Below are 21,712 nucleotides of genomic sequence, written 5' to 3' on the forward strand. Positions count from 1 at the left end.
TCATTCCATAACTGGTGTGAATGAAGCCAATATTATTACAAACTCAGTGCCACAATTTCAAATAATTATAATAAGTATAGAGCAAGAGGTAGATAGTTTATGCAACGGAATTCGTTATAAACTGCGGAGAACGTAAAGGCGAAGAAGACGTCCTGATATCGATAAAACATTTCTGCTGATTGCCATAGAAACTTTTTTGTTCAAAATCGATTATTCCCACTCTACTGATAACCTGTATAGTTCAGAGTTCCATTCTCACAAATGTCACTCAGGTTGTCATTCGAAATTTTTTCCACGTTGTGTTCATTTCCCTACAAATATGCTGAATAAAAACAAATGTGATCGTACTATTAGTTCCTGCAAGGAAGAGAGGCCTAGTTTTCAATCCAAGCTATGGTGGAATAAACTCTTCAAAAAACTAGAGGAGGAATCATCTATTGTAAAGTATCCTTGAAGAAAGTCTGAATTTTTCATTATGAACTGAACCAAAAATTTTGTAGCCCCCCGAAAAAAGGCTAGAAGTGCTCGAGGCTATTTTCCCGAATTATCTGCTGCGACGCATCATTGATCTGATAGATTTAGATAAGAAGAGCAAAGAAAAAGTGAAAGGCTTTGCAACGTTGAAATTTCCTTGTGAAGGACCTCTAACATTTCCACCTATATTGCCCAGTCCCACCTATGGTAGTAAGGAAGGGGGAAAAGTAGATGACACTGATAGTATTTCCATATCGTCCTTCACGAGTACATCGAGCATGGAGAACAATGTCCCTCTGTAGGCACTAATCTAATGAATAAAAATCAGGACGAATATTTTTATCAATTATTTTAATCAGATATGATCTCATCTTCATATCAATGAGAATTAAAAGAGTTTATTGTGTTCAGGAAACAGGTCGGAAAGAAGAATCCATACTTGAAATTTTTTCAAACACGACATGATCGGGCATCCATATGGAGGCCCATGCCGCCACTTTCCCTTGCAGACATGAATTTGGTGCAGAAAGCTGATGCCATTACAGAAAGGGTGAGTGGAAATCTATTCATTGCAATTTCCAATATGATTTTTTTCTACTATTGAAATATCACTACGTTAAGTTTCACAGAATCGAAACAAGAGACACTGTGTAGCCACAATATTCGAAAATGTATGAAATTTTGCTGAAAATAAAATTCTATTCATTATGAATCCAATGTATGGCCTACACCCTACACGTAGAGTGTAGGCAAAATTCGATGGCATCGAATGTGTGTACCACAACAAATGCATTCGTAAGCACTGCATGAAATTTATTTATTTATTTATTTATTTATTTATTTATTTATTTATTTATTTATTTATTTATTTATTTATTTATTGAACAAGGAATACAAACAGGATATACCCATGAACAGTATGAAATGGTCATTTCATGTATTTATGCTCCTTCGATCTAGTAAAAAGTATTTTTTTTGTGAGTGTGTCTGTTCAGCAATCATAGATTAAATGAACAGAGAATAGATGGACCACTCGAAAAATACAGTGACTCTAACAGGAGACAGTGGCGACAATTGTGGACTCGATTTTCATCGTTTTAGCAATAAAATGACGGATTTGGTCACGTGACGTGGCGTGAGCCAATCCGCATTCCGAATAAGAGATCATAGCATTGAAATCTGTGCTTTTAAGCCGCCATATTCTTGCTAAATTTCCAATTGTCGCCACTGTGTTTGATAGAGTCACTGTATCGAAAAACAAACTTCAGCGTCATCTGTTTTTACGGTACGACGAAACCAAATAAAAAGGGAATCTGTAACGCTTATTATTAATTTTCTTGTAATAATCAAGGCAGAATATATTTGAACATTTCTGTGTGAAACTCAGAGAAAGATTCGAATAAATTGCTCATTGAGAAATTGCAGTGAGATAACGAATAAAACGAATCTTTATCTGGATTTTTCTCTGATCCGAAGAATCGAAAAAAAAATCAGTTCATAATTGAAAAATTTATTGCATTGTTTTTCAAACACGGATTCATTTTATAATTGAAATTAGCTTTTAAAATCACTTTATTCTAATTGCAAAACTTATTCATTACACAAAAACATTTCTCATAAACTACCATAATTCCTAATCACAAAAACAATTCAATATTTATACATAAAATACGCATGATCAATTGAATATCAGCAATACATTTTTGAATATCAAACAATAAAGCATATGTATGACATGAAAAAGTTTCAGTAGAGGTTGATGTAATGAGGTACCATACAATTCGGCGTATGATACAAGAGCTCAGAGAAGAAACCTCAGTGAGAAAACCCTGCCTCCTCGAGAGTATTGTAGGGGATGTTTAATTGTACTTTGGGGAAGTAGCGAACATCCTATGAACTTGTTTAATAAAGGTTTTAAGATCTTTTGAATTCAATGTTATGTCGCTTAATTACCTTCTTGCATCACGATTTTTGCACCCAACAACACAGCACGACTTCACTCTTGCAGACATTTCGCTTCGCCTATTGAATAATTTATTAGAAAATTATGTCAATTCGTAGATTGATAGATAATCAAAAATACATTTAACGGCCGTTTTCAATAATCCTATCTATCCATTGTTTCAGTTACTGAATATAGAAAATGCATGAGATTTCGTTTCTATGATCTATCTGTAGATATATTTTAGAATGGTTACCAATGGTTACTAATCGTCAGTAAGTGAAACGATGGATAGATAGGTTTATTGAAAACGGCCGTAAGTCTGTCGGTCTATAGATATCTTGATTAGTCGTTTGTCATTCACAAGTGATAACGATCGAAAGCTCAAAATGCAGTGACACCTAACGATCAAATTTAGAATAATTTTTTGTGATTAGTGTACCATAACAATAGATGGCGCCACTTGTCAGAGTGATCCATCTATATTTTAAGTTAATCTATGTTCTGCAATATGGAGAAGTTCGTATTGCTCGGAAATTATGGATTTTTTGTAAATTGAATATTCATTTTTCAAATATTATTGGAAACAGTAATTATTATTATTACCTACACAATATTGTATTTGTTGCTTATATTGTCTGTGTTGCGATATGCGTTTCACTTAGCAACTTATATGTAGTGAACTAGAAACAGATTATCTATATGATTTTATCAAAAATATGTTCCACGACATGTGTTTCGCTATTACATTACAATAGCATCTATGTTATGTATTTGAAATCTAAGTGAATTATTATTATCTTCAGGTCGGTGGAGGTGAACTGAAATATTTGGTAACCATTGTGAAAGCGAAACACGTGGTTTAACAACTCACCCCAGGTTTCATAAAGCTTGATCATAGAATCAACGCTTGATTAACGAATAGACGTCAATTTGTTTTCAATCAATAATTCAGTCATAATCATTCAGAATATCATTCTCGCATCAGTTTATGATGTTTATACGTCCATTCAATTATTCTCAATTCCTACTTCTTCAATATATTCAGAAATGAAAAGATTTCATTGATTTCGTTTTAGTAATCGAGTGACTGTCAAACCGTTGATCGGACAATCAAAGTTTTATGAAATCCACTGTCATTATCGTGAAATTCATGCAATCTGTTTTCAGTTCAATTATATATTTTCATCAAGTATCGGTCACATCAATTGAATGAAATGGTCTGACCTGAATCAGTAGTTTAGGGCTGAGTAAGATTATGCTGTTATTATCATATCTTGGAGGAAAAAGTAACAAAATTTTAATAATTTAATTTCAATAATTCGATATCTCTTGGTGCTCACGAGAAGAAATGATCAATTTTCCGGTTTTACTAAGTGCAGATCAGATCAAATGAAGCTTTTTTAATTCGATTACAATTCGGATCCTTATTATTATTATATAGATTATTGGAAAACTGTTCTGGCTTTTTAATCCATTTAATTTTAGAGATAGCATTTTTTATTGTTAATTGTTAGGCAATTAATCTCATTTTATGATTTTGGTCGAATATTTTTCAGATCGCCGAAGAATTCGTTAAATGGCTACAGCAGATGGGAGGTGAAGCTACTTCCAATTTATCTGTTCAGACCATAATAAGTATGTTCGAAATCGGATTCAATACCCACGCTGCAAAATCCTTATGTGTCCGCCTGAAGGAGATGCCAACTGTGACGGACTTGGTAGCAAAAAAGAGGAATGTTCCTGGGGTGAGCTTCTTTTTGAATTTTTTGATAAGTTCAACCACACAATCAGGCCAAGAGATCCAGCTCTCCGAACCGATTCCCACATACAGGTTGTCTCATTTAAACGTGTCCACCCTCAATAACTCAACACCGAATCAAACTTTGTGAAAACACTCAGACAGGTTGATTTTTGATGACAGAAGGACATGATCTGGGATACAAAGCTTGTTTCTACTACCAACCCCCTGGAGGGGGTTTGCTAGGAATTTGAATAGGGAAAGTGGGTAGTTTTGTATCGCAAATATGCATGAATTCAAATTTGTATGAACCTACAGTTTGTGTTCTTATTCTGATTATTCACAAAGTTACCTACATGGAATTATGGTACTGATAAAACTAAATGAAACAGAGATGTTCTAAATGATCCTATAATTTGTAAATATGTACTTCCATTACATCGACTAGAGAAAACGCGAAACATGCATACATATATAACAGTCTGAAACTATAACAAACTACCAGATGGCTTGACGTCACTACATTACAACACCTTCAAAAAGAAAATAGAAAGCTTTCTTGAAGAAAATTCATTTTACATAGATGAGTTTCTGTCCCATAAATTCTAGTCAATCCTACGAAGAAAATGTTTTATGTTGTTTGCCGATTAGTCTGTAGCACTATATTTTTTGTAACGTGTATATACATATATTTTGACATCTGTATGTTATTGAAATGAATTCATTCTGACTCATGACTTATTTGAAAATATGCAATTAAATTGACTAATAGATTACTATATGCGAGGATGAATTGATATCTAGTTAGCCTGGAGAAGTTCCATGAAAAAAAATGCGTTACATTAGCAACGAACAATAACGCATTAGAAGTGTCAGTGAGTAGTTTGAGGTCAAAAAAGTAAACCAGAATTACGCAATAACTTAAAAGAAAAAAGAAGATAGATCCCCAAATATTTGAATGTTGACCAAAAGCGTGCAAGAGTAGAAGCATCGCGTTTGATCTGTTCTCGATTTGAAAATGATGTAGACTTCTTAAAGCGAATTGTTACTATGGATGAGACTTGGTTACGTTTCTACGATCCAGAAACAAAGCAACAATCGACGGAATGGCAACGCTCTGGTTCTCCAAGACCTAAGAAGTTTCGTGTTCAAAAATTTGCTGGAAAAGTTCTTGCTTCAGTGTTTTGGGATTGTCATGGAGTAATCATGATTGATTTTTTGGATATGATTATAGAACAATAACAGGAGATTACCATTCGACATTACTGACCACTCAACGAGAAAATATTAAAAAGAAAAGACGGTGAATGCTATACAAAGGTGTTTTGTTTTCGCAGGAAAACGCCCCTGCACACAAATCTCATGTTACCATGCAAAAAATTCGTGATTTAGGGTTTGAATTACTAGAACACCCTCCTTTTTCACCAGATTTGGCTCCATCCGACTATCATATCTTTCCTCAACTGAAAAAAGTTCGTAAATTTTCTTCCAACGAGGAGGTAATAAAAGCTGTGTTGCTGTGAGGTCTGGTTCGCAGAGCAAGAAGAAATATTTTTTTTGTAAGGTCTAGAGACGTTGCAGATTCGCTGTAATAAATGTTTCCAATTAATAGGAGAATATATTGAGTAATTTATCTCACTATGACAAAACGATACGGCTACCGCTATCTATGTTTCAGATGGCGAAACGTGCTAGCCTTTTGCGACAGATCAATAGGGATATCGAGGCCAGCAAAATGGAACCTAAGAGAACAGCCTTTGGGAGATCCCTGCCATCCTACATGCAACGTGTTCCCAATAAGGAAGATATCGCTAAGAAATGGTTGGAATGTCAAAACGTACCTGTGAAATTGAAAACTATGCAAACTGTTTGGGAGGGAATTACACATTTGAGGTTTGCAGATTTCTTTCCATTCAAGCAGTTTGTCATTACAGATTGCTGCTTTTTATACATAGAGTCCCTTCTCTATCGAGGAAAACCATAAAGAAATTCACGAATCATTAAGTGATAGGTACAGCAAAGATTATAAAGTACTCTATAATCTTTGAGGTACAGTTGTATATTCATACAATGTTTGAGCATAAGTTCAAAGCATTACTCACCTCCTTCAATAAGTATGTTATTTCCCTCATATAGAACTACATTCTCTTCATTATTTTGTATTCTGGAAATACTCAATTCGAACACCTGATTGTTAATGTTCGAAAAGCCATGGTTTGAAGTTTTCTCATTGAATTTTCGAAATACTAACTCTCCATAGAAATATGGAGAAAATTGTGTATTTCGTTGATTTTTTACCAAGGTCAATAAGATAGGCTAGTGCTTATCCTTCTTTACAACACAAATCCCAGTTAATTTCGAGACCCTTTTTTTCTGTGGTTTATTGATTCGATCTGGGTTCATCACGTCCAGTTTCATAATCAAATTTAAAATCACTTTAGGCTTAAAGCTTCCTTTATTTGTCATTTTTGGTGGGGTTAAAGGAGGCTTTGAAATTAAAGAGACTTTTGGTTGGATTATGAAACCGGTCGTTAGTCAACCTTATGACCAGACAAATAATTTTTTATAATTTCTTCAGCATAAATGAACCCTATAAAATATGTAGGTTATGTGAGTAGAATTGCATAGTATTATCTGAAAAGCTGTATTCTTATATTATATTATTCACTATAACATAACATAAATGAATGAGAATCATTGGTATCGGTTGTTGAAAAAAAATCTCCATGCAGAATGTAGCGTTTCACTGAGTTGAAGGGGGGTGGTTATATGTGGATTATATAAGGATAAAGAATTCCTAAAACAAGGTTCTGCAAACGCTTCGTTTTCGTAGTAGATACTTTATATATATTTTCCTATTCTTCTAAGAAATTCAGCTGTCTTTTGAAGGAGATTTTGCCGAGAGTTTAGGAGAAATAGGAAATATGAAATGCCTAACATACACTTCAGTTATGGTCTTTCGGTCCTCATCAGTTCGGTGAAAAGTTTGTTGGTCCGGGACCGGCGCTGCCTATCTGTCGTACATCTGTCAAGAACTCCTTCAATAGATGGCTAGACAGGAAATTTTCCTCTGGATGGAGCATGAGAAGTGGTCTCAGACAGTCGAGGCTTGTCATTGAGTGACCATCCTCTGTGCCTGAAGTCAAATAACTCTTAGCTCTTTAGAAGAAACAACTGAGTCTAGTGACTGTAGCAATGACTGGCCATTTGTTCAATAAACATTTAAATAAAATGGGACCGACTAGCTGTTCCTCGTGCCGCTGGTGCAGGAGCACGGATGAAACGGTTGAACACATTCTGTTCTTCCTTGAAGACTTAAGGATGACACACCTAGGAAACACAACACCCACAACTCCTATGGTGAGAGGGACACCTGTCTGTCGACTTGTGGCATTTTTCTCAGCATGTCACAGAGTTTAAGTCTCTCCAACAACAAGCGGACGAATAATGAGTCACGAGGCCTCAGTTAAGCCCAGAAGTTCAGTTCACGTAGAAGAAGAAGAAGAAGACGGTGAAAAGTGCAAAGCTAAACAACACTTGGAGGCAAACTATACAACAAATTGATGACTTGGTTGTGAAGTAGCTTGATCGAATGAGGGCAGCAAGTCCGAAACACTTGTTTACGGTTAACAGAGGGTAGCATCCGTCAAATTTCTCCCGTTTATTTAAAGGTGGTCCCCCGTTGTCCTTCGTTTCATGTTGATAATTCCGAACCCTGTTGTCAAGCACGTAGCTATAGCTGCCTCCGTGGTGACGTTGGCTGTTGACCTCTAATGAAGATTCTGTTAACCGAAACCGCATATGTGCGGATTGCTTTTGTTTGTCCACTCTATTGATTTATTATGTGGTTTTCAACCAAGTGTTGTGTCCATCTTTGCACTCTTCACCATACTGATGAGGGCCGAATGCCCGAAAAACGTCCATTGAATTTCCCTATTTAATATAGCATATGTACTACTTTGAGCAAAGGGCTCAAGAAAAAGTGAATGATTATTCAATACATAACTTGTTCTTCAATTGAAGTGTGAGTACCTTATGTCATCCCTGCGTCAAGAATCTTCTGCTGACTTGTATGAAAGATCACTCACGTGATCGTTATTGATAGGCCGAATCTTGCTCTTGAATAGGAGGATCTCTCGATCAGGTCCGGTCTTACAAGCGATGATTCTTCTGTTCTTCAGTTGTTCGAGGAACGCTACTGAAATGCAGAAAGCTGCATTCGTTATCCATATTTGATCTAAATTATATTGGGAACCTATAGCCTTACGGCCCAAGGGCGGCTCGTCAGAGGAGGCAAGGGAGGCTAAGCCTCCTCATAAAGCTTAGAGCTAAAATACATTCACTACGGGCATGTCCTCATTTTCAGAAAGTAATTTCTATATAAATTTTCCGAACACCTGAACTAGATATTCAGATAAAAATTAGTTCATTTTTCGGTCCTCCGCTCATAAAAATCCAGCATAACAATCATACAATCCACCGGCTGCGTACGCGTCCGCCGCGTCGAATGTGAATATTTCCTAGTACTGCCTATTCGGACGGAGGCTGTTGGGCCTGCTGCTTCCGTTGATAGTGTAACTCACGCATACGTTCTCTGGACTCACATACTAGCCGAACAAGAATTCAGCTGACTTACTGTACCATATTCGCCCGTAAAATGTACCAGAGGAGGCACAGCTCCCCTGTTCTCCATTGATTCTTTCGTGCCGTCTTCGACTATATTCGCTTGATCTCCGACGGTAGGGGCGTTGTCCGGCGGTAGTTGTTATGATTTCAATTTTCAATTTGAATGTAACGACTTCGTCGAGACTGGAACTTCGGGAAATTTGTGATATATTCTTGTTGATAGGTTGTTTTGTTAGGGCGTTAGGGGAAAGTACTGATACGGATCAAAAAATAAAATGGAATTGAATATTGAGAATTAACTGTACACGTTGTTAAAACCTTTACAAGACCTCCACCAAATTTAATTACACTAAAGTCTACCGAAAGCGTCAGAATAGAAGTTTCAGTGTTGTTTGGTACGATAAATGTGATTGGTTAACTGGATCGATCAAACAGGAAAAATTATTCTGCTGGCCATATTTACTATTTTCTCATCAAACAGAATATACTTCATGGTTCAAAACGGGGTTTTCAAATTTGAAAAATTTACCGCGATCTATCGAAAGGCATAACAAGTAAAAGGAACATATAGCATCCTTGCATTCAAAATTAATCTTAGAACTGACAACTTTTCATTATGTTGAGGAAGTATACTTTATTGACTGATAAGAGTTTGTTCCAACACTCCTCGAAAACTATTAGCCTCCTCAGCTCTCATGACCACGAGCCGCCACTGTTACGGCCGTTTTCAATAAACCCATCTATCCATTGTTTCAGTTACTGAAGAAAAACCATCTGATCTTCTTTCTATGATCTATCTGTAGATATATTTCAGAATGGTTTCCATTCATCAGTAAGTGAAACGATGGTTAGATAGGTTTATTGAAAACGGCTGTTAGTGAAGAAAATATTATCGTATCTGCAACCGAATGACAAAGAGAAAACGCTACAACACATTGATGAAGATTTTTGGAAAGGAAATACATTATAAATTAGCACAAAAGAGAAATATTTAGTTTAAGAAAATAGTGATGCTCAGATGATTTCAGAGATTGATAGGCATAAGGCCTTTTTCTAGATTCATTATGGATGGAGTAAAATATTAGTTTTTATAAAAAAAAAATAAAAAATTACGTTTTTTAAGCCAGTCTCTCTTCCCGAAGACCTTATGAATTCAACTATGTATGTATTTCTAAGTAATCACTTCACAAAACTAACGTTGAGGTAGCGGATTTTTCCCATCAATACTTCAAGAGAAATTTCATTAAATGTAAAAACTACATATTTCGGTAGATAGAAAAAGTTCCTTCGAAGAATCCCCATTATTCTTTTGGCTGTGAGTACACTTTATCTGATCGATTTGAAAACAAGATGTGTAGAGTATAAAAACTGGCAACATTTATATAATGTACTCTTTCCATTCTTGAAATATTTATAGAATATTCCATGCAGTGAAGTAATAAAATTAGTCTGTTCATAATGAAAATAGAAACTTTTTTTACTTCAGTACAAGAAACACCTTTTCAACAAAGAAAATATACCTACAAGAGTAGGTGCAATAGGAGATCGAAAGTTCTCGGATCAATTCAGTATCAGTATACCTTCATACTCGTACATACAATATACAGGATGTCTACTTTTCAAGTGGCCAAACATCAAGGGGTGATCAGACGAGTGATTTGCAACAAAAAATGTCGAAATGTTGACGGTTATTCTTCAATTTAATATTTCTTGATTTCAAGAAATATTTCGAGTTTTTTCATAAACTCAATCATTAGGTATTGAGTTTTCCTTGTAGCCCCGTCAAATTTGACCACATATTCGGAAAGGGCAATAAATTTACTACGAGATAAGAGAGTCTGCGTGCAGAAAAATGTCTTAATGCGGTAAGGAGATGAATATCACGACCCTGAAGCGAACAAAATTTGTCCAATTTTTCCAATGGTTTCATCGATGAAAAATTAATAATTATGCACATGTTTTCTTTTCAGTGAAAAATACCTCATTTAGTGTACTTTCGAATGGCATATCAACTTTTGTACTAGCTGCTTATTCTCAGCCACGAAAAAGTCGCTATAAACTAGCTGAGTGACAATTTTCAATCATTAGAAAATACTTGTAGAGTATGTTGTAATTTCATGTACCTACCTATATCAAAGCACGTCGCCGCTAGGTGTTCCACTACCTGACCTTGAGAGTGGGTGCTGACTAATGTACACCCTCACTACTAAATCATATTTAATTATGAGCTCGGACTAATACATCATATGCCACGATAAAATAAATATTCATTTTTTTCTAGCTCCCCTAGATCTATTCACCATAAAAATCTCGATTCAACTATTCACAAATATTCGTAGATAGCCTTGTATAATCTAATCATCTCCACTCTTCGGAACATATACAGTTCAACATCCTGTTATTCCTGTTTATCTGTTGTAACAATCATCAATGTGCTTCTGAAAATAGTTCAGTTTTCTAATAATCGGCTTTTTAGCACAATTCTTCGAAGTCTCTGCTTTTGTGTACGTTATAAAAAAATGAAATTGTTAAGGGCTATTTTTTTTATTCAGATCAACAAGGGCTTATTGTGAATGGCTTGTGAATCATCCGGAGATAAAACCACCTCAATTTTTGGTCGAAAACAACATGTTGGATCTCCTAGTTTTGCACGCTCAGCGACCATCTTTCGACGAGGACGAAGTCGGAGCCGACGACATCGCTGCCGGTGCGAGTGAACTAATGATAAGAGGCTTTTCTCGTCCAGATTTGGTATCCAAGATGGATACAGCCATGTCTCGGCAGGCACTCAATGACGTTGAGGCTAAAAAAACTGATGAAATGGACACTTCATCGAGAAATGATTTGAATTAAATACACGATTAAGAACATATTTTGTTTAATTGCTTAAATTAATATAGTAATCGAATTTATCCAACGGTGTTTTTCTGAGAAGATGAAGTCGATTTCAATTAATCAGGCAAAATTACTTGAATAGACGAATTATATGTGTAATTTCCTCGTATAACATAGTAGAACTTATTTCGATCAACATGATCTCCGAATTATTTTATTTCGAAGATCTCTTTAATCTTTTCGTACACCTATCACATTGGGCCGGCCAGCAGAGCGAGTGCTTCAAGTTATTGGTACTATGAACCACAGATTACAGAGATTACAGAGATCTGTAATCTGTGCTATTACCTGAGACGCACGCAGTCAGCAGTGGTGAATGCGTGCGTCACTCAGAAAGAGCAGGACTTTCCCCAGAATAGTTTGGGCGGCAACGTTTAAACTTTCAAATTTTGATATTGTTTATTCTAAGATATTATGTTGATTACTGGATAGGTAATTATTGAATAAATATTATGTCTATTTCAGAAAACGACCATGATACCTATCTATGGTTCGGTTCTGATGAATAGTTTATTTTCAAATATTTTATCTAACTTAGTAAATAGGGTTTCGTACCACTCAAGATTGGTTTGGGGGTTTTTGGCCATAAAAATATAATATTCGTAATTCCTAGTTAATTTAAAGAACGATGATTTCAAAGCTTCTGGGGCTAAGGGGTTGAAAAGACACAAAATTTAATTGGCAGAGGGTTATTTAGAATCAATCGAAGGGTTTCATCGTTTTCATTTCGAGTCATAATAAATGTTAAGTTCATTTCAGGCTAATGCCAAACTTATCGTCGCTGGTTCTTTGTGAAAAAAAGTATTAAAGCCTGCGTGGCCAACTATTTCGAAAATTCATGTCATTTATGCAGATTTCAAAATTGCACCATTCTTCGTCATAACCTGTTTAACGAACTATTAGAATAAAGAAGTACTTTCTAACAGAATATTCAGAATTGCATGATTTCTATTCTAACCATAGAAATTATATTATATATTATTACTCTAGAATGCTAATCCAGTAGTAAGAAATGCGGCGAAAAATTGACAGTGGTCGTTAATACGAATGCGCATCATTAGTTTATTTTCTAGTAGAACGTTGCCGAGTTTCTGGATATTCTGTCGATCGAATCTTATGAAGAGGGGGCAATTGATGTAACGAAGGTATGTCGGACAACAACGCGTTTTCTTTCAGTCATTTGATTTTTCACTGTTGCACGATCTGCTCAGAGGTAAGAAGTTTTAAGTCATATTTTCTGAAATGTACTTGTGTACTCAACTATCATATTAAAAATAATAAATGCAAAAAAAAAACATTCAAAACTTGAATGAATTATCGAGTTCCACTGATAGCGAATTCCATTGATGGTATATAGTTGTATTGCACTAGATCAGGATATTTCAAAATTTTTGCACGGAGTTTATAATATGCACTCAATGCTTAGGTACCTGTTCATCTAATCGAATCTGCGGTAATATCGAATTGCATTGGTAATATTAAGTTTAGATCTTCTGGAATTTTTGTTGCGACTTCCAAATATTTAGTAAGCACCAGTTGTTACCATGGAATTCCCTATAAAACTCCAATCTTCAGCCAATTCACGGTTTGGTCAAACAATCAATGAATACTCAATAATAACTCTATTGACAAATTTAGATTTGGACTTATATCACGTCACCTCCGAGATCCCGATATATTTTCATTGAAACCTGCAACATCATTGTACTGATTTTCTAAAACAAAGCATATATAAACACAATTAGTCATCCATGCATGTGTTCAATACCGACAAGAAGTCCTGTATGAATCGAAAAATAAGTTTTTTCACCGAACGTATGTATGTTTATTTCTCATTTATACCAAATAAACAATTCGACTGACATAAGGTAGGAAAGTCAAGGCAACGTTCAAGTTGAAATAAACTAATGTCGCGCATTCGCTTTAACGACAACTGTCAATTTTTCGCCGCATTTTCTACTACTGGATTAGCATTCTAAAGTAGTATATATATTATGATTTCTATGGTTCTAACAGCCAGTTTCATAATCAAACTCAAGGTCCCTTTAATTTTGAAGCTTCCTACTATAAATGACACTGATGAAAGCTTCAAAGTCTTTCGTTGTTCGAAAAGAACAAAATTTGTTCATTCAACTGAAGCTGTAAATTGGTAAATTACGGGAGAATGTAATCATGTAAATTTTATTTTTCTTCTAATCTATATGTTAAACATATTTATAAAATTTTAAATATCCTCCTTCTATTTCAAAACACTACTGTGTTTAAGATAATCAATAATGAATAATAAAGGACCGTTCTCAAGAAAAACAATTGCCACTCCTTTTTATATTTATATTACATACGAGTACAATACACATATCAGATTATATTTCTGAAATAACATCACATCACCAATTTTTAAACAGTATTAGTTTCGACATTTTCTATCTTAGGGAGATCGGCCACCGAATGCGAAGTTGAGCGAAGCTGTGCTTTTTCAATGCTAAATCACGAGTTACATCACTCGATTCGTAGCTTGTCAATTATATTAGTACTGAAAATGCTCAGCTTCGCGCAACTTCGCATTCGGTGGCCGATCCGCCTTATTGTCGTTGAGCTTCCGTGAAGTTCATTATTAATCAACTGAGATTGATATTGCATTCTCCATTTCAAAAATATATTAGAAATTCTTCCAGTAATTTGATTTTATGGAGTTCCTCACAAAGATTTTCGTAATTTTTTTTGGGGGGGCGTACCGGTTAAAAATTTTTGACATGTCTCTATGCGCCAATCATAAAATTCGAACGTTTCTCTATTCAGCTGAGCGCACAAAAATAAAATTTCATATAACGTCAGTTTCAAAACGATAAGTCTACCGCGTGAAAGCGTTTCATTTACGTTATTAGGAGAAATATGGTTCCTAACTCATGTGGAAAGTGTGCCTTTTTCACATTCGACATCTTGGATGAACTCCGCTCCACAATGTTAGGTCAACTGCAGTCCCTTGCGGAAAAGTATCACTTTCCACACTTGTTAGGAAAATAACTATTTTCTGGAGAAAACAGGATAGCCCTATTCACCATTTTTTTTTACATTTACTTTTGATATTAATAGGTCCTCTTCATTAACTAGGTTCCTCATTTGGTTCTCTAAAAAGTTTCCAATTTCATAAAAAATATTAAAAGCTGTCAATTAAAACACCCCGATTCACAAAAGCACGAAATTTTGTATAAGTCACAGCAGATGAACATCAGTTATGCTCCGTATCGGGGTTGCTGTTATATTATAAGATCTCAACACAGTGGATGCATTTTGATTTTCTACTAGAAGACGAACTATTTACCTAGGAATGTAATAAATAATATTTTCTTGAAATTAGGATAGATTCATACATGAAAAATACAATTCAAGGTAATGCTGTGAGGATTTATATGGCATAAAATATTTTAATCGATCTTTACAATTCGAGAGCTCTTCAGATAAACCATCAATAGTGCTCTTCATCGACATCATGAGGCCTAGACAAAATGTCTTCCGACTTTGATGAAAAACATTTATGCCATCGATTTTTAATCTTTCCAGATTCAATGCCCTCTTGGGAAACTTCCTCAAAATATATCAGTGACGTCGGTCCGATTACAGCTTTATAAGCTTTCTTTTTTGCATTTGGAATATCCAATAGGTATTCTAAATATTTCAGATGAATTTAACCGCAGCAGAGCTATCTTTAAATTGGGATAGTGGGGGAGCTCAAGAGAGAAATTCGAGATTTACTAGAGTGTGGCAGATTAATATAAGGAGAGATACCTTGACCTTGTAGAGTACCTGAAAAATTAAAACTGTATTAAGGGGAAATGTCTGGGAGAGCCTATCAAAATAGTAAAACAAAAACGATCATTGTACATACTCGAGCGGGTCAGATTAAAATATACGTGGTTAATTACTCGTTGAGAAGTATACATTCACTCAATCTGACAATTTAAGCTTGACAAAAATGTGTGGCTTTTTTTTTATTTCGAAGCTAATGATAATAATAATCTGAGTTTCAGCAATCCGAAATAATGAAAATTGGCCATAAAGGCCATTATTTTTATTTAGAATTATTTAGAATCATTATAAAAGTTGTGAAGCATCACATTCTCTACAAATTTCGGCCGAAGCAATATTTTCTACGTTCAAACATTTTTTAGATATATAGCGATAAATGTATATTAGAATGGGATTCCACATTTACCTTGCAATTTCGCCCTCGTCACCCTCTAGTTCGAAAACGGTTAACAGTATGTAAGATTGCTTGTGATAAAAGTTGTATAGAATTTCATCATGTACAACTTTGTTTTTGTGTTCAAAATTTGATGTATTGGGTGCTTTTAATTTGATTTGTCATACTCGATGAATTCCACCTATATTATGTGTAAAAGATAGTGAGGTTGTAAGGCTCACTTCTTTGGGTTTGACTATTTATAGTAGTGAAAAGTAAGAAGAAACTGAAGAATGCTTTATTTCATGTTCCTACATCTATTTATATTGGATCTAATATTTCGTAACTACCTAATTACTTAATGATATTTTGCGATCACGAAGTCCAGCCGATAACCATGTTATCTGGGCCAAATCCTCACAAGTAATGCAATTCAGCAAAAGTGTCGCATTCCAGTTGTATTTGTTCGCCCTAAATTTGAAATATTGGAGCCTGTCTGATAATCTTTTTTTGAATATCAGACATTATGTTATATACAATATATTATATTTTATTTTGTTTGAGATTTCTTTTTCGTTTCAATCATGTGTTGTTATTTGTAAGATTTTCTGTAACTGGGTGTTGTGATGGGTTTTTTCTCTCACTCTGGCCGCCCTCACCTTTGCTCGTGCGCCAGTGGGGCAATCAGTGAAACCCCACTCCACTCACAGAATCTCCAAAGAATTAGAGAGCCCGGGTAGACTAGGGTGGTAGCGTTTTCTAAGTGTCTGCTTTTCAACGGTCTTTAGGCGTTAAAAAAAGTACCTACCTCTTCTAACTACACACCTAGACGAAACTGACTTAATAAATTGACTATCACTGGCAAAATAATTGGCGACAAAATAAACGTTCAGTTCCTTATTCCTACTGGATTAAATTATATATAGAAATGTACAAGTAATAACAAATGTTGATGTCAACCGGCTGCCTAGTCGGTGTGGGGCGGCTGATGAAATACGGTCTTTCCAGGAAAATACGGTTGAAATAAATGGTAAATAAAGTTAAATTTTGTACGGTCACTCCAGAGGAGTACGGTGGAAATAGACGGTAAATACGGTTAAGTTTTGTACGGTCACTGCAGAGGAGTACGGTGGAAATAGACGGTAAATACGGTTAACTTTTGAAATCCTGGCAAGTCACTCTCTCTGTCGGCGGAAATCAGTACGGTGGCAGTTCTCAGAGCAATTGCAGTGCACCCTGTCTCTCTCTCTCTTTCTCTCTGTGACCCTCAAAATGGCTGCCAGCCAGACAGCAGGTCGGAAAAAGCTGTCAACCTGTAACTTGATCGGTTGGAAGCCGGCAATATATTTACAAAATAAGCATCAAAAATACGGTAGGAACCCCAAGTCCTCCTGGGACCCCAACGGCGGTCGAACGGTCGCGGAAGCCGGCACTCTACTCTGCCTACAATAACGAGATCAAGTTTGAACGGTATGTAGGTATTTTCAGCCAGTTCAAAGGACTAAGGAAAGCCGAAAATAGCGAAGATATCCCCTCAGGTATGGCACTACGTGGAGAATAATAATGCTACAAGAGACTTGCCCTAAACTTTCAAACTTGTCGTAATTCTAACTGTACTGCAGGGTAGTACACCTTAACACTTTTCTTTGCACCTCGATCTCAACTAATTCGCTTTTGACCTTCCGCGCCAGGCGTCGACGAAGTACCCCTCTCCGTAGTCTCCGCGGAAAACGGTCCCCATTATTGGTAACTCATTTCCCCATTGGATAAACTGAAAATGTTCGGTCAATCAGCTGGCTCGGAAAGAGACGAAAACAACTGAAGAGAAGGAAAAACGGAACGAGTTGAAAGACCTTTTTCGAGTCAGAAAAAGTACGGTTGAACAGAAAGAATTCTAAAATATATGAATTCTGAAAACAAAAGACATGGTACCTATGGGGGATCAAGATAATATGAATATGAATAATATGAATATGAATAATATGAATATGAATATGAATACGGTTTCCGCTACAAACATGGGCCTGGTCGTTGGAAAACAATGACATAATATCCCCCCTATGATAAAATAACGGTTTTCCTCCAAAATATTTTGGTTTTTAGGTCCTACTATGAAAGTATCACTGAAAAAAATTCCTTTAGTGGCGGAGCAAAAATTGGCCTCGTCACAGTGTTAACCTGTAGAAAATAAAGAACCTTATGACTTTAGCCTTGCGGCATTCACACTCCTCTCCAGAAGAATATTCACTTATCCCAGATACCTCAGATATCAATAGGATTAAGCTCTGTTGGAGCCCTGGTTTTCGGGCTCGCGGTGGTGGTCGGGTTCGGGCCGCTCCTCGGCTTCCTGCTGTCGGTTGGATTCCTGATCCACAGCACTTCCTGTCGAAGCAGACGGTGTTCCTCTGCATTCCCGATGTACAGGGTGGGCAAATTTCGATGTTTTAGCACTAGAGTTTTTAAACCAGAGGAGATACACAAAATCTGATACCCCATTCTCGTTCTCTTTTTCTGAGAAACTAACAATTGTAGTAGTCATTTTTGGCCACTTTCTTTTGTTTTCGAGTTATAAGCAAAAATTGGAAAAATGGCGATATCGTAATAAATTTATATCTACACTAATACTGACGACAGAGCTCTGAAATTGAAACATTATACAGGCACTTTTTTACGTAGAATCCAGTGGCGTGCTCGCCTTTTTTGCAGGATTTTTAATTACAAAGATATGACCCAAAGTTGAATTTTTTTAAATGGGAACACTAGTTTTTTGTACAATTTTTTGAAAGCTTAATTTTTACTGATTTCAAAAATATATAACATCATATGGTTTGTATCAATATAAATAATAGAAAATGGTCAAAAACCTTTTTTCTCAATATTTCTATGGTTTCAATTTTTTTGAGCATAGAGAAATATAGCATCGTATGATTACCAGTGCCTCCTTCTATAAGTTCTTTCATTATTATGAAAATTCATGAAATATATCTTGATTCAAATTTTGTGAAAATTGGTAAAAAGCATAGAGAGAATGACATTGCCGGAAGGAGACTGCTTTTGCTCTATTTTTCTGTGCTCGTCAAAAGTTGAAACCTTAGAAATACTGGAAAAAAGTGTTTTTTACCATTTTCTATTATTTATATTGTTACAAACCATATGATGTTATATATTTTTGAAATCAGTTAAAATTAAGCTTTCGAAAAATTGCACAGAAATCTAGTGTTCCCATTTAAAAAAACATAACTTTGGGCCATAGCTTCGTAATTGAAAATCCTGCTAGAAAGGCGAGCACGCCACTGGATTCTACGTAAAAAAGTGCCTGTATAATATTTCAATTTCAGTGCTCCATCATCAGTATTAGCGGAGATATAAATTTATTTCGATATCGCCATTTTTCCAATTTTTGCGTATAACTCGAAAACAAAAGAAAGTGGCCAAAAATGACTACTACTATTGTTAGTTTCTCAGAAAAAGAGAACGAGAATGGGGTATCAGATTTTGTGTATCTCCTCTGGTTTAAAAACTGTAGTGCTAAAACATCGAAATTTGCCCACCCTGTACTTGCGTTCTTGCGTACTTGCCAGTTCTCGTCGTTCCCAGCAGTACCGCCTTCTGCATGACGGCAGCTGATATATATTTTCGTCCAACTGAAGTTTCCTCAAGTTCTTTAGTAGATTCTTCGGTATCAGGCCTGTAGATGATATGACAGTAGGGATGGTTTTGATATCTTTCAGCTTCCGCTGTCTCCTGGTTTGTTTTTTTGAGATATCTGTACTTTGAAAATTTTTCAGTGTGCCTATCTAGAAGATTGTTATTATTTGAAATTGCCACGTCGATGAGTAGTGCTCTGTCCGGATCCTTATTGAGCAATATGAGGTTTGGTCTATTTTGGGTTATTTTCTGGTCTGTGAGAACTGTGCGATCACAGTAGAGCTTGTGATGTTCATTTTTCAATACAGCATCCGGATGGTAATTGTAATAAGGAACCTTTTTCGAACTTTTTTTTTTTTTTTTTATTTAAAATTCTTGTGCTTCGACCGCTGAGAGTCATTAGCACAGGCCACTATTTAGAAATTTGGAGTCACATGTGTGATTATGTGCTATATCATTTTGGGTGTATACTCTATATTAATGAGAGTTAGTACCTGATCTATATCTTATAATAAAGTTCGATTTCTTTGAGGAAGTTAAGTGTCTTTTCTAGTTCTTTGTTGTTATTTCCCAACGCAACTTCTATCCGCGCACTCACTCCGCACTCATGCCGTTTTGCCTGAAATTTTGTGCACTCACTTATTACGTGTTTAACTGTCACTCGTGTTTCACATAGGTCGCACTGTGGAGGTTCTTCTCTTGAAAGCAGGAATCCATGTGTTAGTTTTGTGTGTCCACTTCTCAAGCGGCTTACTTTAATCTGGTTTCTGCGTCCGCTTGGGTAAAATGATTTCCTCAATGGGGTTGGCTTAACGTTTTTGAGATGTGATGGGCTATCTATCCATTCTTCTTGCCATTTGCTTTCTATTTTCCTCTTCACCTGAATATTGGCTTCTTCTCCAATGAAGACTCTCTTACAGTGTTGGCTTTCAAGTGCCTCTTTAGCTGCTTCATCTGCTAACTCATTTCCCTTTATTCCGGTATGTGAGGGTACGTATATGAAGGTGACTGTTCTATGACGCTGGTGTAGTAGGTAAAGTAGATGTTGTATTTGTTGGGCCAGAGGGTGACGGGGGTATGTTTGTTCGATGATTTTAATTGCGCTCAAGGAGTCTGTACATACTACGTATTGAGCTTGTTCATGTTGCTCATCGAGTATTTCTAAAAGTGCGTGGTGTATTGCCGTCAATTCTCCTGAGAATACACTTCCTTCCATCTTGTATTTTCTAATTTCTCTAGGACTAACTACCGCGAATCCAACTGTTTCTCCTCCGTCTGTTGATGATGCATCAGTATAATAGAATTGTGCGTTGATATATTCATCCTGTATACTCTTGAAATGGTTGTGAATTATTTGTTGGTTTATGTGGTTTCTGCAGTACTTTGTAAGCCTGGTGTTAGTGTGAGCTGTAGGGACGATCCAAGGCGGTGTATGGCTGTTATACGCCTGAAGCAGGTCAGGAATGACATAGTTTATATCATTTAAGTAGCAACTCAATCTACGATGAAAGGATGGCCTTATATTTGGGTTTTTGTGGTATGTATCTTCAAAATAGTTTTTCGAACTTAGATGTTGGTGATTCAGTGCAAATTCTTGGTTTAGAATCTTGGCAACAGTATCATGTTTATTTCTGTACTCCGTGCCCGCGAACTTCTGACATCCCCCATACATTTGCTGGATAGTTTCATGCGTCGCACAGCCATAACGACAGCTATCGTCTGCTACTGAGGCATCCTTGGCGATATATTTCAGGTAGTTCCTTGTTGGAATCATCTGATCCTGGATGGCGAGCATGAAGCCATCTGTATCAGGAAACAACATTCCGGAAGTCAACCAGTAGTTCGACGCAGATATGTCGACGTAATCATGGTTGACCTCGTTCTGGTGCCTTTCATGCAAGGGCTTGCCAATCAGTTTCTGCAGAGTGTTCGACGGTTTCTAAGTGGTCCTGCTGTAGTTTTAACGGTGTAGAACAAACAGCAACACAAACTTCTCGATGGAGTTCTGATGAAGCAGCCTTGCTCAGGAAATATTTTCCTTCATACATACAGTCATACGGTTGGGCAAATCAACAATTCCTCTACCCCCAAGATGTCGTGGCAGCTCTGTCCATTATTATTATTATTATCACAATTTGATAAGAGTTAAGGCAGTGCCTATAAACTCAATAAAATGAAAACAATTGCATTGTTTGAAATATCAAGT

The 21,712-nt window shown here is 36.1% G+C and overlaps 2 protein-coding genes across 2 annotated transcripts; one reads left to right on the forward strand and one right to left on the reverse strand.

Annotated features, from left to right (window-relative positions):
• Window positions 1–226: 226 nt before the first annotated feature.
• Window positions 227–11,695, forward strand: LOC123309689. The gene is made up of 6 exons (XM_044892914.1): window positions 227–439; window positions 501–772; window positions 886–1,024; window positions 3,976–4,164; window positions 5,836–6,050; window positions 11,336–11,695. The coding sequence occupies exons 1-6, from the start codon at window positions 320–322 to the stop codon at window positions 11,634–11,636; spliced, it is 1,236 nt and encodes a 411-aa protein (XP_044748849.1). The 5' UTR covers window positions 227–319; the 3' UTR covers window positions 11,637–11,695.
• An 8,310-nt stretch (window positions 11,696–20,005) lies between these two features.
• On the reverse strand, window positions 20,006–21,178 carry LOC123309560. The gene has a single exon (XM_044892736.1). It carries the CDS (start codon window positions 21,176–21,178, stop codon window positions 20,006–20,008), a length of 1,173 nt encoding a protein of 390 aa, XP_044748671.1.
• Between the last annotated feature and the right edge of the window lie 534 nt (window positions 21,179–21,712).

The sequence above is a fragment of the Coccinella septempunctata genome, chromosome 3 (assembly GCF_907165205.1).
Source record: "Coccinella septempunctata chromosome 3, icCocSept1.1, whole genome shotgun sequence".
Classification (NCBI taxonomy): Eukaryota; Metazoa; Arthropoda; class Insecta; order Coleoptera; family Coccinellidae; genus Coccinella; species Coccinella septempunctata.

What these genes read in the sequence shown, in the direction of transcription:
- LOC123309689 (XM_044892914.1), top strand. Translation starts at nt 320, where the DNA reads ATGCTGAATAAAAACAAATGTGATCGTACTATTAGTTCCTGCAAGGAA. An exon ending in TAGAGGAGGAATCATCTATT is followed by an intron (nt 440 to 500) that starts GTAAAGTATCCT and finishes AAAATTTTGTAG; the next exon opens with CCCCCCGAAAAAAGGCTAGA. An exon ending in ATGGAGAACAATGTCCCTCT is followed by an intron (nt 773 to 885) that starts GTAGGCACTAAT and finishes TATTGTGTTCAG; the next exon opens with GAAACAGGTCGGAAAGAAGA.
- LOC123309560 (XM_044892736.1), bottom strand. Translation starts at nt 21,178, where the DNA reads ATGTATGGGGGATGTCAGAAGTTCGCGGGCACGGAGTACAGAAATAAA.